Genomic DNA, 16,910 nt, shown 5'->3' on the forward strand with positions numbered 1-16,910 from the left:
TGTTATCCGAACCATGCAACGATGCAAAGTTTGACACTGTTTAGTTATTTCGCACGCATATTTTTAGCTTGTTCGAACAGAGAAAAGCTGTAAGCTGATAAAAATCAGTGTACTATAACCTTATTTTCGGAGGTGAAGTTGAATTGTTTCAATATGCTCAAAAGAGTTTTGGTAATTAATTTTTTTGCACCGTTTTTGATAATTTATTAATTAAGTAGTTTTGTTTTATTACTAATTACTATTATTTTAGAACTATAGTATTTTAAATGCTTTACGTGAAGGCGATGGTTTTGCGATGATTAAGTTAATCACCCGGTTTAAGAATATTTCTCACAAAAACTTATTTTGTAGGGTTATGTAAGTTATATATAGAAATTGGAAAAAATCATGTGGTCTTCAAAAACCTACATTTTTGTCGTTATTTTTACAAACCTATAGCAACAGGCCTTGTTTACGCATAATATGGCACAAGCATTTATTTGTCGCTTTAAACAAAATAGAAAGCTAACATCCATCAGCAGTACACAAACTCGGCCGCTTATTTAACACCATTTACCGCTAATTGCAACTGTTCTGTTGCAGCTCGACACGAAGATATGTGTTTTTCGTATGATTGTCACCCGGCAGTTCAAGTATTCTTTGAATAAATCCCTCCTTTTAACCGTGGAAGATCAGACCTTTTACGAGAACAACGGATATCTTGTGGTTAAAAATCTAATCCCTAATGGAGACAACGGGAAATACGTGAACAGATTTCAACAAGTTTGCACCAACAAGGTAATTGTTTCACGCACATGCAGTCATGCTGCGTTTATAACATTATCAATAATATGGCACTAAATTTGTGTTATGGTGATGGTAGATTGCCATACAAGATATGGTTATCATGCAAGACGTGGATCAAGTTAAACAAAGAGCAAAATTTGATGAAACATCTGTGAACAAACTTCAGAATATCCAAAACGATCCTATACTGTTTTCCTATTGTAAACATCCAAAGGTAAGCCCTGTCGCTGTTTCGGCAATTGATTATGGTAAGTATATAGCTACCAAAAATATAAAGTTGGCATCACAGACTTTAATTTATAAGAGCGCTTAATTTTGTAGATTTTAAAGTATACGGAGGCATTCATTGGGAATGATATTATGGCGGCAAGCTCGCTGTTCATCAATAAACCTCCTGATACAGGTATTTTTATATGACCATTAACAACGAACATGTCATTACAATTTACGTTTGCACAAAGGCAACAGAACCTCCCGTCATCCATTGCACCAGGATTTACATTACTTTCCGTTCCGCCCGGCTAATCTTATTGTTGCGTCATGGACAGCTCTGGAACATGTTCATCGTGACAATGGGTGCTTGGTTGTTGTACCTGGTTCACACAAGGAGAAACTTCTAGAACACGCCTATCCGGACTGGAAGGTTGTTTTAATTTAAATCATTTAGGGCGCAAGCAAAAATACCCAATAAGTGGGTTGACAGTCAGTAGAATAACTGCATATACGGCGGTAGTCGGTGAAATTTACTCGGTTTTAAATGCTATTGCACAAAATGAAATATTTTTGCAATTTATATTGCAACAAAATGAAATTTAAATCCTATAACTTACTTCATCTCCCAATAGGACGGAGTTAACTGGGCGTACCATGGAGCAAAAGGCTATGGTGAAAGCTCTTCGCGTGTTCATCTGAGCATGGAGCCTGGTGACACTGTGTTTTTTCATCCTCTGCTTATTCACGGGTCAGGGACGAACAGAACTTCTGGATTCAGAAAGGTAAGTTTGTTTGCCCTTCGAATTTCGTGAGACGTCACTGCCGGGTTGTATCCGTATGTGTCTGTCGGACTGGCATTTCAAGATTGAGATAAACATTTTGTATTACTTTTTAGGCAATTTCATGCCATTTTGCAAGCAGCCACTGCCACTATATTGACGTAACCGACACAACACAAAAGCACCTGAGTGATGAACACAGAAAACTGTTCGTTCGCAGAACAGGCAAGGATGCTACAAACTTCGATTTCCGCAAACCGTTTATGGATCGTGTTCGACTTGTTCAGGGCAAGAGGGTAAACCTGTAGATGCTATGGGTTTCTTTATCTATTTGTAATTATGTGGCTGCGTGCGTGATTTGTTTTATCGTATGTGCGTTATTGTTTTTTTCCATCTTTTTTTTCCTGCAGCCACATGACCTGTCTTTTGTATTTTTACCTATTATGTGCATTCATTCGCTATTAACATATCGATGGTAAAAAGGTTTCCGCATATTTCGTCAAATAAATTCGAGAAGGTAAATAAATTCAACTTCAATTTTCATTTTAACCTTGTGTCAAACGCCCTAATTTGAAAACATGTAAAGATGCTTTTTCTTTTAATTTTGTTTAGAACTGACGATGCTTTAATGAAGCGAAACAGGTTTCCAAAAAATAAAAGCGTTTGACACAAAGTTTATAATAATAATTGAAATTGAAGTTTTCACTGGCGCCACACAAAAGAAGTGCTGCTGGTTTGGTTGATTTTGGGAGGCTCCACTTTGCTTATCTTCTGATTATTGTGACACGGGGCCTGACGGCACTATTGGTTGAGCTTTGCTTGGCCGTAGTGTTTCCACCTTGTTTTCTCCGTAAGGTTGCACCTAGTTTGGTGCCCAACGGATAACGGTGATTGAGAAGTCACCACAAAGTGGAAGTCTTTGCTTGGCCGTTTGGTCAGCAAAGTCGTCTGAAAGTCACACCAGCTGCACTGATGAGACCTTTTAGGTCGAAACAGTGGCCATCTGTCTGCAGCTTACACAAAAATATTTTTATTGTTAGGTAAATAAATTGTAACATATAGTACAAATTTTTTACTGCACATTCCACCTGTATCAACCGATGAAATTTATGGCTTTTATCCTCATTAACATTTTCAAAGAACTTTTCAAGACTTTATTGTTTTTTTTCTGCAAAGTTATTGAATTAACAAACTCACAAAAGTGCGAACAGAAGTACCTTGCATGTCATCTACTAAGTGAACTTTTCAACAAAAACAAAGTTGTAAAAACAGTACACAGCACAAAAAATATTCAAAACCTCCAACAACATCTTAGTTCACCTTACATGGCATTTAAAATGTCGTGTTAAAAGACAGAACAGTTCACAGAAAGTATAAGAAACAACACACTGAATAAACACTGGTTGATATATGAATATAACTGGTGGTGCTGAAGAATATGGAAAAATATCAGAACCATTTAACAGGGTAGCAACAAAATACACATTAATGTCAAAACCATTGGAAAATAAAACAAATTGGAACAGGTATCCACTTTTTTTTGGAACAGATATTAATTACACTGTATTCAAGGTAGAGTTTAATTAGACAAAGAGAAGCACACTGATTGCACGAAACAAGTTTTTTCAAAATGACAAATGCTGCTTATTCACTGGTCACCTTAAAAACGCCTAAAGCTCTGTTCTTTCACCTCTCACAAGTCGACCTTTAAACTTCCAAATATCCTGAAAGTCAATATGACCTTCAAATTTACCCTTGGTCTTGCGGTGAGCCACTTCAACCACTTCCTTTTCTATGTTTTCTTGTAATGTTCCTTTCACATCAATGTAGTTGCAGTCACTGCTAGCATAATGACAAGAAATTGCCTGAAACAAATATTTTGCTTCTATTAGGTCATTCATCTACAACCAGGGTTAACGTCAGTCTGGACCAAGAAATAAACATGTCTCCTTTTTATGCAGAATTGGATTTATTATTAATTTCACAAAAACTTAAGTGACCAGAGGTTTGTAATACAAATGAAAAAAAATAAGTCTGTCACAAGTGCACTATAAACTACTACAGCTAATGGATATACCACAAAAAAAGTAGTTGGTGTCGTAGTGATAAATTTATTCCAGTTTTGTGGTAATCCAAAAGTGATTCTGAGGCAATCACTAGTCTTTCTGAGTGATGTAATGAACACAGAAATATAACTGTGCGCATTACTTCAGTGTCTCTAAAAATATTTGCTTATGTCTATCAACCAATTGGCATAATTCCATGTGTCAATGTTTATGCAGGAAAGATACTTTACCTTTCTAAACCTGTTTGTTTTATTTGCACCCGATCCATGGATGAGTATAGGATGGAAGAAAACGGTGTCTCCTGCCTCCATTTCTAGGTGAACTCTTTTTGTATTAGGATCAAAATCACGTACACCATGATACATTTTGTTGACACCACCCTGAGAAACATTTTAAGTGCCATGAAACTTGGAAACACATAAAACTGGATTATCAAGAAATATGCTAAACAACCTCTTTAGTCAAATTTTGGAAAAAAAAAACTTTTTTAGCTGACATATTGTAATAAAAAAGTGACAATTCCAAAGTTATAGGACTTTTTTAAAGGCATTAAATTACCTCCCATTCTGGATAGTCATGTTGTAATAGTTTGCCCTTGTGTGTTCCAGGCAAAACCACAAGACACCCATTACTTCGGTCCACCTTTTCCAATGCTGTCCATGATGCAACAATGCAATCAGCTGGTCTGAATGGAAAGTAGTACAAATCCTGATGCATTGGATGTCTTGATGTGTTTTTACCTGCCATAGTGGTTGTGTCTGATTAAATGTGTCAAGTAAGATACATAAGAGAATTTTTTTGAATAATTTTGACTGAACAGTAGTGGATTAATAAGTGACTTCAAGTCTCCATATTGGGAATGTACATTGCTCATTGTTTGCACTGCCTGGACCTTTGCTCAGAATGTGCTGTGTCAACAGTTATGCTCAAATTGTGTACAGACTCAAAGAACATGGTGATCATGCCAAAAATAAATGGCATACTAACACACAAAGTTATTGCATACAAAAAATTAAATTCCAAAAAATTCATTTATTAGTATTTTAGGCATCAGTTTTGTATCTTGGGTTAATGCACATAGCAAAAGTACCAAAAAATAACAATGCAACATGAAATAATTTTAGGGCAAAATATGTATATATACCCAAGTCTGGTGGTTTGTTGATGACCATTGTATGCATAGCCATTATATTCTCTCCAACAAATGCTTCAGCATATTTTAGAATCTGTCCAATAACATAAAATCTTAACTTTCCAAATAAGCTTAAATTTAAATATGACAATTTGGTACAAAATGCAGATAAACAAAGTATCTACGATGTATAAAATTGCTACAAAATTAATTGTTTTGCCAAGTGTCAAAGGACACCCAAACTTTATACTGTGCACAGTAAAAATGGTTGAGGTAATACAAACAAAATGTAAGCATATAAATAACCTTTGTTACAATTGTATGGTTGCTTTATTAATGCAAAAAGTTTACAAATTCACATGCTCCTTAATTAAACAGAAGTGTGTTAAAACCAGCACATTACAGTATTTATGTTTTTTTCCAATATTGTTATTTTATTCAAGTCCCTACATTTTCATCTTCACAATATGAAAACAACAATGGATCAAGTTGGAAGTCCTGGATTTTGTTGATATTTTTTTCTCCAGGAACAAATTCTGAATTGTCAGCTACATCCCTCATCATTATCAGTCCAGGCACTTTCACCTAAATATAAGTTTTTTTGCCCAGAAAGTCTATTTGATTTTTTATCCATACATAAACAACTTCAAGCTCATCCTGGATAAACTTCACAAGTTAAACAAGCATAAAGCTGTTCATATCTTCACATTTTTGCTTAATAGATGCAAATTCAAGAGAAATTTTTTTTCCAGTGTAATAATTACCACAATGACTAGTTTGTACAAATATGCCAACTATAGGTAATCATTTGCTGCAGATTGCCTAGACTTTACAGAAAATATGTAGTTCAAATACCAAGTAAAAGATGTACGTTCAACCATGATGAAATAAATGCCAGAGATGATTTTTTACAAGAGGGTTTAACACTAGCTGCAGAAACTTTCTGTGTCATATTGGATAGCAAGCTTTTTACACGTTTTTATCATTTTAATGAATGAATAAAATGTATGGTATACTAGTGTTGGGAAGCCAGAATGGCCAGTTTTTACATTATGTTTGTTTTTATAAATTGGAAATTTCAAGCAAACTTAACATTTTTATTAATTTCTGTTGGTGCATGTGAAATTCATGGCTATTCTGACAAATCTTTACAGACAGTTCGCATTTCACTCTTTACTTTACATATAAAAAAATGCGTGTAAATACATTTTTGAACCTTGCATAGAATGCAATATAATGACATTTTTAGCATAACAGCCTTTAGCTACATGGCCAACCTTTCCACAGCAGATATCTTGAAAGCGCTTTCTGTACTTGCCAATATCATCTGGTTTTACTAATTTTTTGACCACAAAGAAACCATTTTTCTCATAGAATGCCCGATCTTTAGCAGTCAAAATCTTTGGACCATCCACTGTGTATCTGAAGGCACTGTGAGTTGCAGAAACTGGACTGCCAACAAGTTGAGATGTGACATAATTTGGTGACTGAAACAAAACAAACTTATTCTGACACACAAGTATATGAATGTTTGACAAATCTCAACAAATGCTGAGGAAATTGACTTACCAAATGCCTTTTAATTGTTTCTAATCTCAACATACTGACTCATTTGGATCTCCTAAGTCAGAAATGCATTTAAATTTTAAGTTTTCTGCACAAAGTCAAAGTTTACTTTAGAACATACAGGTAACTAAAAAGTTAATCGCTTTGTGGACAACTTAGTACTACACAATTGTTACTTTTATTGGTGATGCTTTTTTTGAACTAGAATAAACATATTTCTATATTCCAACTTTAGTAATTGACTACGTGCGCAATGTGGCATAACTACACATGTGAAAAAAGCAGTTGCAAGGTCTGTTTGCATATTTAGCCTGATGATGTGTGCTTAGGTTAAGGCAGGTGAGCAAAGTACGCAAGAAAGGACAAAGCTTAAATATTGCTGTATTACGCACAAGGCACACAAAACATTATAAGTGCAAACATTGCGACAACGTTGTTCAAATAAGTTACGTTTTTTCGATATGACAAGGCTTTACATAACTGACACCCAATCTTTCAGGTCAATCGTTCAGCTTTTTGTGGAAAACATTGCATATTTTTTGCATGTAGGGAAAGTCCCAATACGCAAGTTTTGAGTGGCGAAGTTGAATTTTTAAATACGTGACTCGCCCCTAATGCTGAAATACTGACCATTCCATGCGAATTCGTGTTTATATTTGATTCTGTAAGATGGTAGAGTTGGTGTTATTTGGATTTGTTTGTTTTTGTTAACAATAATCCTAGAGCTCCGAAGGATCGTCTTTAACTCCTTTTGGAGCTGTATGAATTTATATTGATTTGTAAAGACAGATCCGTCGCTCACCGACTTGAAAAGACTGATTCCTGTAGTCAATTTTTGACGTTTTCTCTATTTTTGTTTACAAAAAATATTTTTATCACACTGCAGCGTACTGTAGATTCCGGCCTGTTGCTATCACTGAAGGTAAAAGTCTGCTTGCGTGTTCTAGCTGTTAATACTAATTTAGACTCCGAGAGCAGACTTAGGGGAAAGTCGTGTAATTTGGACCCTGCGTGTAATTTGGTTTACCTGTTTTTTTTTAAATATACGCTAGATGGCGAAAAATCTTTTGTACAGCTTGAAAGAAGACCCGACAAAACGGGAAAAGCAGACGAGTTGAAACTGTGCGCAGTACAGTACAGCCCGGTAGTTAGAAGAGGAATTGTAAAAAATCTCCAATTGATATTTGTTTTAAAAATTAAACTGTTAGTGATTATCTCCCTACTGTGTATTGCAAATCCAGCTGGGCATGATTTTTTCGTTATATAACTGTAACTGCTTTCGGTATATTAAGCCCAATCTACTACTGCTTCTCAAGAGTAAAGTAGAGTAGGTACAAAAAATGTGTTGATAGTGTGTAATTTGGACCCCTATGATGTGTGTAATTTGGACTGGGCGACAGGGACTGATATTAATTATTTTTTGCATTATTAAAGGCACACAGTTAACGCATATGGTAAAATTTTCATAATATATCATAAGGTCACATCTGAATAAAATTTTGCTAACAATCTATTATATGTTTATATACCATAACTGCAGGTTGTCATAAGCATTAAATATGTGAATACGAGAGTCTAGAAAATCTAGGAATGTATCTGAATTGGTCGGAAGAGGCAATGCAACTGAGTAATTAAGTCAGTTACTGAAGGAAAATTGGGCAAAGACCTATAATGTACCAAAAACCACATTAAGGAGACATGTTGAAGGCAAAAATATGCATGCTGTGGCCTCCAAGAAACACATAGGAATGTGCACAGACCTTCCCGAAGATTTAGAACATCAACTGGTTGAACATGTCTGCAGCTCTTCAATTATTATGGCTTTTTTGCATAAGATTGTAGTTGTTTTCAATGGTTGTAATGTTTCTTGCTTTGAATATCTTTATTTTATGGTATTGTTTTGCAGTGTTCAAGTTTGTTTGTCATTTTTAGTTATTTTACTGTTTCATATTTTAGAAATACTGTTTAATAAAACATTTGAGCTCAAATTAAATATTGTGGAAATGTACAAAAAATTGTGACAATGTTTTTTGTGTAAGGTTGTCATTACTTTTTAGCAACTTAGTGAAAGAGAAATCACATGGATTGTGAGTGGTCCAATTTACACACACTACTGGTCCAAATTACACACCGAGTGTGTAAATTGGACCACTCGGTCCAAAATTTTTAATTACTAATTATTCCCTACATGATAACAACTAGAATCTGATTTTTTGCTTGACAATAGTTTGGGTGATAACATACCAAATCGTGTCAATAACTCTTCTGATCAACTACTATATTTTGTTTTATTGGGGTTTTAACTTAAGTGGTCCAAATTACACGACTTTCCCCTATTTGTTAATTGAAATACACGTTTGCAAAATCAGGAGGCGTAAAGTTTAATTTGTTCCAAGCGCGTTTAACTAAACTTTAACACGTGACTGAATTAGAGCAAATTAACTACCAAAAGAATATGGGTACATAACAGCGCGAAGGCGAGAATAATAGCAGGCTGGGGAGAACGATTACGAGGACGTTTTATAGCGAAGTGTCAGGAAAAATGTGGTTGTCAGAAAGATTGTTTGAGCTCTGCAGGAAAGCAAAAAATCTCCGCCTGCATCCTTCCGTCTGGCGTTCCAGTGTAGAGTTTCAGGAAACATGCGTGGTGGTCAAAACTCTATGGGCGGCCAGAAGGGTCATAATGCGTCTGAATCAACACGTTGCTTATTTAACCAACATGTTCCTTATTTAACCAACATGTTGCTTATTAAGCAACGTGTTACTTGGCGCCAGAAGGGTCAAAATTCACACGTTGCTTATTTAAGCAACATGTTGGTTAAATAAGTAACATGTTCCTTAAATAAGCAACGTGTTAAAAGAGACGTTGCTAGAAGGCGACCGTGGTCGGCCAAAAGGGTCAAAAGTCTGCCTAAACAACATGTTGCTTAAATAACGAACATGTTGCTTATTTAACCCTTCTGGCGCGCTTTGTCACGTTGGTAACCTTTAACCCTGGCGGGAAATTGAACATTATTCAGCAGTTTCAGAAGACCATACGCGCGGCTGGAGTGGCTGCTGGTCTGTTGTTCACATAGATGTAGTGTTTATTTTCTGAAACCATGGTGTATAAATATAGATACAACTTAATGTTTGTTTTAGAAGACTTTTTTTTACCATTTGGATAAGTTTTATTTTTTTTGCACCAGCTCTACTTTCCGCTAACCTGAACCCGATACAGTAGTACTGCACAATACGTTTGATTCGTGCTGAAATCATGCAAAATAGCGATGTTGAGGAAGGTGGGATATAATTTCCTTTGTAATTTCTTGGTGTGGTTTATGTATTCTTTTGCAATCAGATCATTTTTACTTACTAAAGGCCATATCAGTATTAAATCCCCTAAATCAAGTTTTGAAGGTTATCAGATTTAATACCCATACTGAGTGACTTGCTTTTTTGCCCAAAACAATTCCTGTGGTCCCTGACCCATAAAGGTTCACTAGTACTATTTAAAGGGAAAAAAATGATTGCAGCTGCATTGGACAAAACACAGTAAGGATCTGAGGAGTCTCTAGGAAGATCCAAAGCCACTTTTTTGTGACAATTTTTCCTCCATTGCGTAGAAAAGGGTTAGGGCCAACATTGAATTGCGAATTGGATGAGGTTTTGGTGATTAATTTTTTCGCATAACCAGCTTGCATTTTTTGCAGCCTTTTAGCTAAAATAATGTCCGACCCCCCCTGGCACTTTAAGCAATCCTGCAACTAATTTTGATCTGATTGCATAAACAAGAAGTGGGCCTAACATAAATGATAAATGAAGGTAAACTTCTGTAATTAAATTTTTAGCTACATCCCCTTGAACATTTTAATGTTTTTTCAACTAACTTTTTGACAACACCCAGCACCAAATAAATGAAAAGGTCATGCAACCCCAAATTTGACCTTACTGAATCACCGGTTTGTTTGGTGACGTAACGACTTGCTCTGTGACAAAGTACAAGACAGGCATTCCCCACAAACAAAACTTTTTTTAGTAGAAATAATGATATGCAGTCTTAAGGTTCAATAAAGGATGTATATTTGTTGCAGATCAAAACTCCGGTACTGGCACTATCCAGCCACGACGATTATGCACTGGCTCTGTGGGTGCTTCAAGATATAGAATATCTCATGAACAATTACTCTTTTTGGTGACTTATGCAGGCTTTTCAGGACCTGAAATTGCAGAAATGCTGAATGTATCCTTGTCTACAATAAAAAGGCGTTTAAGGCATGACTTAATAAAGTTTTATATATATATATATACTCCAATTTTCAAATTGTTTCTGGATTATTTGTAAAGAAATCTATCCTAATGGAGCCTTTGCTCTCAACCTGGGGGTCTTTGTTGTAGTTTTGAATATAACAAAGAGTAAATTTTGAATATCTATTCTTGTTTGTGTGTGTGCGACTAGTTTTGTGTAATTCACATTTGTGGATGTGACTTAATTTAGTCTAGATGCAGGGTTGTTGATTTTGCTATCCTGCAGCACAAATCATGTACGTTACAAGTTATTTGCCTGTGCCAAAAATTTGTAGGAGTATTAATTTCAAAATCAAAATCAATGTTTGAAATTTGAATAACTGGGATAATACAGAAATAGATAAACTATGTGACCACATAGTCACAGTGTTAAGACTTTAAATCTTGTAATCTTCAAATTTACCATTGGCTTTATCAAATTTGAGATTTTTATTCAAATAAACAAAATCATTTAATTGTGTAAGCTGCATACAAATGGCCACTGTTTCAACCTGTAAGGTCTGATCAGTGCAGCTGGTGTGACTATCAGACAACTTTGCCGACCAAATGGCCAAGCAAAGACTTCCACTTTGTGGTGACTATACAATCACCGTCATCCGTTGGGCACCAAACTAGGTGCAACCTTACGGAGAAAACAAGGTTGAAACACTATGGCCAAGCAATGCTCAACCAATGGTGCCGTCAGGCCCCATGTCACAATAATCATATGAAAAACAATCATTTAAATTCTGAAAAGTGTTAAAGATCTTAATATGTTCAACTTTTATTGAAATCTGTTGCCAAACACTAATATCTTAGCGAGTCAAATTTTTTCCACCAATTTATATATATTATATATATACATAAACAAAACAAAAATCCTTTTCTCTAGGTCATACAACATAAAACTTGGCCAATTTAGCAGCATACAAGATGAAGCTTTGGATGAAATTGTACGAGAGTGCATCCGAGGAAATCAATTAATTGGACCAAATGCTGTCACTGCAAGACTTAAAGTAAGAGGACTGAAGGTACAAAGATCCAGAGTACGACATGCAATGTTAAGAGTAGACCCGGAGGGTGCTGCTTTTAGGTCAACCTGTAGAAACATTCGTAGAAGACAATATTTAGTTAAAGCTCCCAACTCTTTGTGGCATGTGGATGGAAATCACAAACTAATAAGGTAATCTGCGTGTCTTCTACTATGTAACTGTTTATCCTAAATTGTAAAGTGTACATATACATGGGAAGATTTAATGTTAATGCATCACATATGAAAACTTTTCACTCTGATGTGGGAGGGTAAAATTCTTTCTTATTTCAGGTGGAGAATTGTAATACATGGCGGTATTGATGGATTTAGTCGAATGGTTACATTTTTAAAAGCCAGCAACAACAACAGAGCTTCTACAGTGTTGGATGCTTTTTCAAATTCTGTAATTGAGTATGGGGTGCCTTCCAGAATTCGTGTGGACCATGGTGGAGAAAATTCTGAAATAAATTTGTTTATGGAACTATACCAGGGATTGGATAGAGGAAGTGTACTAAGAGGTAGAAGTGTGCACAACCAACGAATAGAACGGTTTTGGCTTGATCAATGGAATGGTGTGGTTAATCTTTACCATGACATTTTTAGGTATGTATGATATTCCACTACATACTTTGTAAAAATAGTCGTTTTAGTTTGATTTATTGCAAATATTTTTAAGATACCTGGAGGAAGAGGGTTATCTTGATCCAACAAATGAGTTGCACTTATGGGCCATTCAGTACGTATTTCTGCCACGTATAAATCGTGATTTGTGCGAGTTTAGGAGTCAATGGAACAACCATCCTTTACGAACAGAGAGAAACCAAACTCCTTTGCAACTATTTGTTAGAGGATGTTTGCAAAATATAAACTCAGATCTGTCTGCTATCCAAGACATTTTTCAGCAGCAAGACGGTTCCCACTCTTCAGTCTCAAGACAGTTACAACACATTTCAGTTGTGACTGTCCCGGAAACGAATTGTCCATTATCCCAGGAAGCTGTTGATGCATTACACCATGAAATGGATGTGCTAACTGATGAGTTGGACTTATTTGGAATAGGATTGTACAAAGCTGTAGTTAATTTTATCCCTATTTGCATTGGCGGGGACTAGCTTTTTGCATGTTGTATTAAAAAATACCTGGCACAGTTTGATTACCAACCGATAAGTGCAAACATTAGGCGTACGTCGCATTTTAATCACTCAATGGCGACGGGTAAGATTGCGTCAACCAACTCCGATGGTTGCGAGTTGTTTTGTCGGAAAACTTTTGTGAACTTGCACGGTTTGGCAACGCGTCAACCTCTGCACTAGAAAACTTCACAATCATGCAAGACTAACTTGACATTGCGCCCTTATATTAACTTACCTCAAAACTGTTGTTGTTGATACGACTCATTTAGTATATTTTATGTCGCTGCACAACATATGTATTGAAACCAAAGAAGGCCCTAAAACTTATAACGACGTTATGGCCGAGTGTTAAAATCCAAAGTTATTACGATCATGTGTACAACGCATGCCCAAGTCCTGATGTTCAACAAAGCGGCATGGGAAAAAGTTAAAAACACAAATCTAATTTCCGGTTTAGGTCAATTCCTGATCGGACAATTTAGTAGCAAAAAATTGCAGAGATGGTGGCAGCAGAATAAACGCAAGCTGGTGAAGGCAGGGACTTTATAGTTGCGTTATAAACCAAGTCATATAGTTACAAACTACGCAAGGTTAAATGAAACATGGGTATTTGTTTGGCAAAAAATAAATAAGTTTAAATGAAACATAGGTATTTCCTTAATAACTAATTAAAGGTCAAATTAAACATAGATTTTCCTTGGCAAATAATTAATAAGACGAAATTAAACATAAATAACCTAGATAGGGCACTTAGGAAATCAAGTCATATAAATAACTGACGTAATCGACCAAATCGGTAAGCAAGTTCAGGTTGCATGTAAGTTGCGCAACAACCCCATATAAGGGGGCATATAATGGTCAACCGCAGACTATATAAGTAGGGCCACTACTGCCTGCTAGTCAGTCTGGTCTAACCGTTGCCGTGTGAAGATCTAGGTTGTTGAAACCACAATTGTGCTGTACTTGGATTTATTCGTTGGATTATATCAATAAATGGATATATTCTACGCTCACACTCATCAGTGGCGGTTACGCAAATTTTGAAAGGCCACCGAATTTTCAATTTGTTGGTAGTGCAGCGTGCCAATTGATTCCGGTCGGCTTGCTGCTGTGCTGAAGCTAAGTCTGCTTGCGTGTTCTTGCTATTAATACTAAATTTAAAACTCCGTGAACAGACTTATTTATTAATTGAAACACAAGTTTGCAAAACCAGGCGTCGTAAAGTTTAATTTGTTCCAAGCGCGTTAGTGACTGAGCGAGTAACTTCTACCGCGTGCCAGTTGTTAGTTAAGTGACCGAGACTAGTTGGGTGGCAAAGTAAAATGACAGCGAATTGACAGAGAAAAGTGCGAACGGGTATTTAACAAATTACAATGAAAAAGGGTCTGTCGTCGAGCAGGATGCCAGAAGACTTTGCGAGTTCTGCTGGAAAGCCTAACACCGTCTGCAGCCTTCGGTCCGTCTGTGTTCCAAATGTGTGAAGAATTAAGTTGGGAAACATGCGTGCTGCAGTGGGGGTTACTAAGTCCGGAGTTACATATTTCGTTACTTGTATGACGAAAGACGGAGAGTCGGCCAATTCGAATACCACCCGAAGGGGCAAAACTCCCGAGTTGTTTGTACACCGGGGTACGAACCCGTCGAGGCTCTCCGTTATTTTAAAACACTGCCCCTCTGCCAAGTGATTAACAGGTTTGGAGTCCAGGGTTGCTTGCCACAGGTTCATGACTTGTGTGATCCTCTGCATCCATTGCGGCAGTTAAATAAAAAAAAAGTTTTTGCAATCCGCATTAGGCGAAGTAAGTTTGAATAACTTGGGGTCTTACAGTTAATGTATATTTGTCGTGATATACCATTAAACCAAGAACTTTCGATTTCTCCAAAAATGTTCCTATTTGTTCCTATTCCTACTTAGAAGACGCACAGACTTGTGTTAAGGAGTTATTTAATTCCAACAGTAAACCTTGAGATAGAGGAGGCAAGTTGCCTTCAAGGCCGATTTGCCATCGAGATTCAGTCGGATCCTTTGGGTGCAAGGCCCGAGACGCAATCGTTCCCATGGTCACCACACGGGCGTAGGCTACCCCCAACATAATCCAAAATGTTTCAAAATTTGGAAGTTAAAGTTTGTCAATGCTATACTGACATAAATCTTTCCGGGAATGTGTTTAGGCAGTAACCCTACACTATGCTGAAAAACTTTGGAATTATATATAACTTAATGTTTTGACATACTAACTTCAAATTACTATACTACAGTCAGCTACAGGATGACGGTGCAGGTTGGTCACACCGTGCCGCTACTAAAACATTTTTTGGCCCCTACACATACCTAAATACGCCACTGGTTTGTTAGCATGACATTTCATGTTCAGATTGTTGATAGAAATATGCCGAACCGAACCTGAGTGTTTCGATTCGACCTTATAGTACATACATTTCTGCAATGGTGCCTGGAATAATAGTTATTAGGAGTTATGTACGAGAACGCGAATGCGCGAACATTAACACTAGAATTAACGAATTTAGCGTCGTATGTTGCTGCAGTGAAAATACAAACCTTTATTTATAATGGAAGAATTTGTGACTGAAGGTAATCGGAATCATGGACATTCCCATATAGGTATTCGTTAATGGGAAGTAAGACAAGCAACGACTGGGCGCTTGATCATTCAGTATTTGGTCTCTTTAAACGAGGGTGTAGTGACAATCTCACAGGCGTTGATGCATGCACTTCGAGTCAGCGGAACGGACCAGTACCTCATTGGGAACACCCGCCACTGCAGGCTATACAATGTAACCTATATACGCAAAAATACTCAGTTTAGTAACAATTTAATATCTGCACTTGGAAAATATTTATTGGTTTACCTTTCGGTGCACTATAGATATTCGACAAATAACAGAACCTCATTTTGCAATTATAGGCTATGTATTCGTATATCTGCAAATATCTTGTACGAGTAGTCTATAAGATAATAAATTGTTATTGCCCTTAATGGATAAACGTCGTATGGAAAGAGATGTAAGTTTTAGAGGTGCAGCCGGAGGTTTTACGTAGCGGTTGTTATCTGCAATAAAGTTTAGCTCAGCGATTACAAAACAAAAGATGGAAACAAAACATAATAATGTGCAAGCGAGGGTTTTAATGAAACAATTACATGTGACAAAGGATTGATGGTCTGGGTATGACAGCTTACATTATATCGGTTTGGTTTAAGTAGCTGACTTTTGCGCAAGTTGCAAATGTAACGTATGCCGCAGTAGGTAGCGCTTATGTTAAGCATAGGGTTCCTAGGTGAACCTCACTTTAGAGTTTATGGTCCTTGACCCTTACAGGCCTGAGCCTTGGGGCTAGAATTTGGTAATCTCCTTTTTTCTGGTTTAGAACTAATCAATTTTACCAATTTGTATGTACAATTTTATTCTTACCAAGTGCCAATATGAAGACATAAAGCAGGCAATGTTAACTTCAATCATTTTCACATTAGTAGTTTACGTGGCAACTGATAGAGTATAGAATGCCAGGCACAGCACTTGCAAAAGCAAACGTTGCCACTGAACAAATTATAGGTTTTTCTCAAATTATGCCTTACCCCGCTCCTTAATGTGAACCGAGGCAGGCAAGCCGTGTAGTTGTCAAGCGATAGTAGTAGAAGACTAGAATGACCAAACGCTAGACTGCCACACTGGCAGTCCAGAGAAATGGAAACAATTTACGCTATCACATGAACCAGCAATTAACGGTTAACATGAGAAACACGATTTGCTTAACATTGAAAATATTGCACAACTTAGCATACGTTGCACAAACGTTAGACTCTAAATCACTCGCTTGAAACATTGGACGGCTCAGGAAACTATGCACAAAGAAATGGGATTATTATTGAACTTTCTACCCTTTTGATATAGTTCCCACATGTCGTTTTGTTCTTT

The 16,910-nt window shown here is 36.6% G+C and overlaps 2 protein-coding genes across 2 annotated transcripts; one reads left to right on the top strand and one right to left on the bottom strand.

The window, feature by feature from the left end:
* Positions 1-153: 153 nt before the first annotated feature.
* LOC145914514 (phytanoyl-CoA dioxygenase, peroxisomal-like) lies at positions 154-2,396 on the top strand. The gene is made up of 8 exons (XM_083002335.1): positions 154-171; positions 583-777; positions 863-1,000; positions 1,108-1,189; positions 1,248-1,429; positions 1,632-1,781; positions 1,895-2,074; positions 2,391-2,396. Exons 1-8 carry the CDS (start codon positions 154-156, stop codon positions 2,394-2,396), a joined length of 951 nt encoding a protein of 316 aa, XP_082858461.1.
* A 549-nt stretch (positions 2,397-2,945) lies between these two features.
* Positions 2,946-6,632, bottom strand: LOC145913104 (phytanoyl-CoA dioxygenase, peroxisomal-like). The gene is made up of 7 exons (XM_083000640.1): positions 6,546-6,632; positions 6,254-6,463; positions 5,427-5,561; positions 4,989-5,070; positions 4,403-4,584; positions 4,075-4,224; positions 2,946-3,643 (listed from the first exon to the last, which is right to left on the bottom strand). Exons 1-7 carry the CDS (start codon positions 6,576-6,578, stop codon positions 3,449-3,451), a joined length of 987 nt encoding a protein of 328 aa, XP_082856766.1. The 5' UTR covers positions 6,579-6,632; the 3' UTR covers positions 2,946-3,448.
* Between the last annotated feature and the right edge of the window lie 10,278 nt (positions 6,633-16,910).

The sequence above is a fragment of the Ascidia mentula genome, chromosome 9, assembly GCF_947561715.1.
Source record: "Ascidia mentula chromosome 9, kaAscMent1.1, whole genome shotgun sequence".
Lineage (NCBI taxonomy): Eukaryota > Metazoa > Chordata > Ascidiacea > Phlebobranchia > Ascidiidae > Ascidia > Ascidia mentula.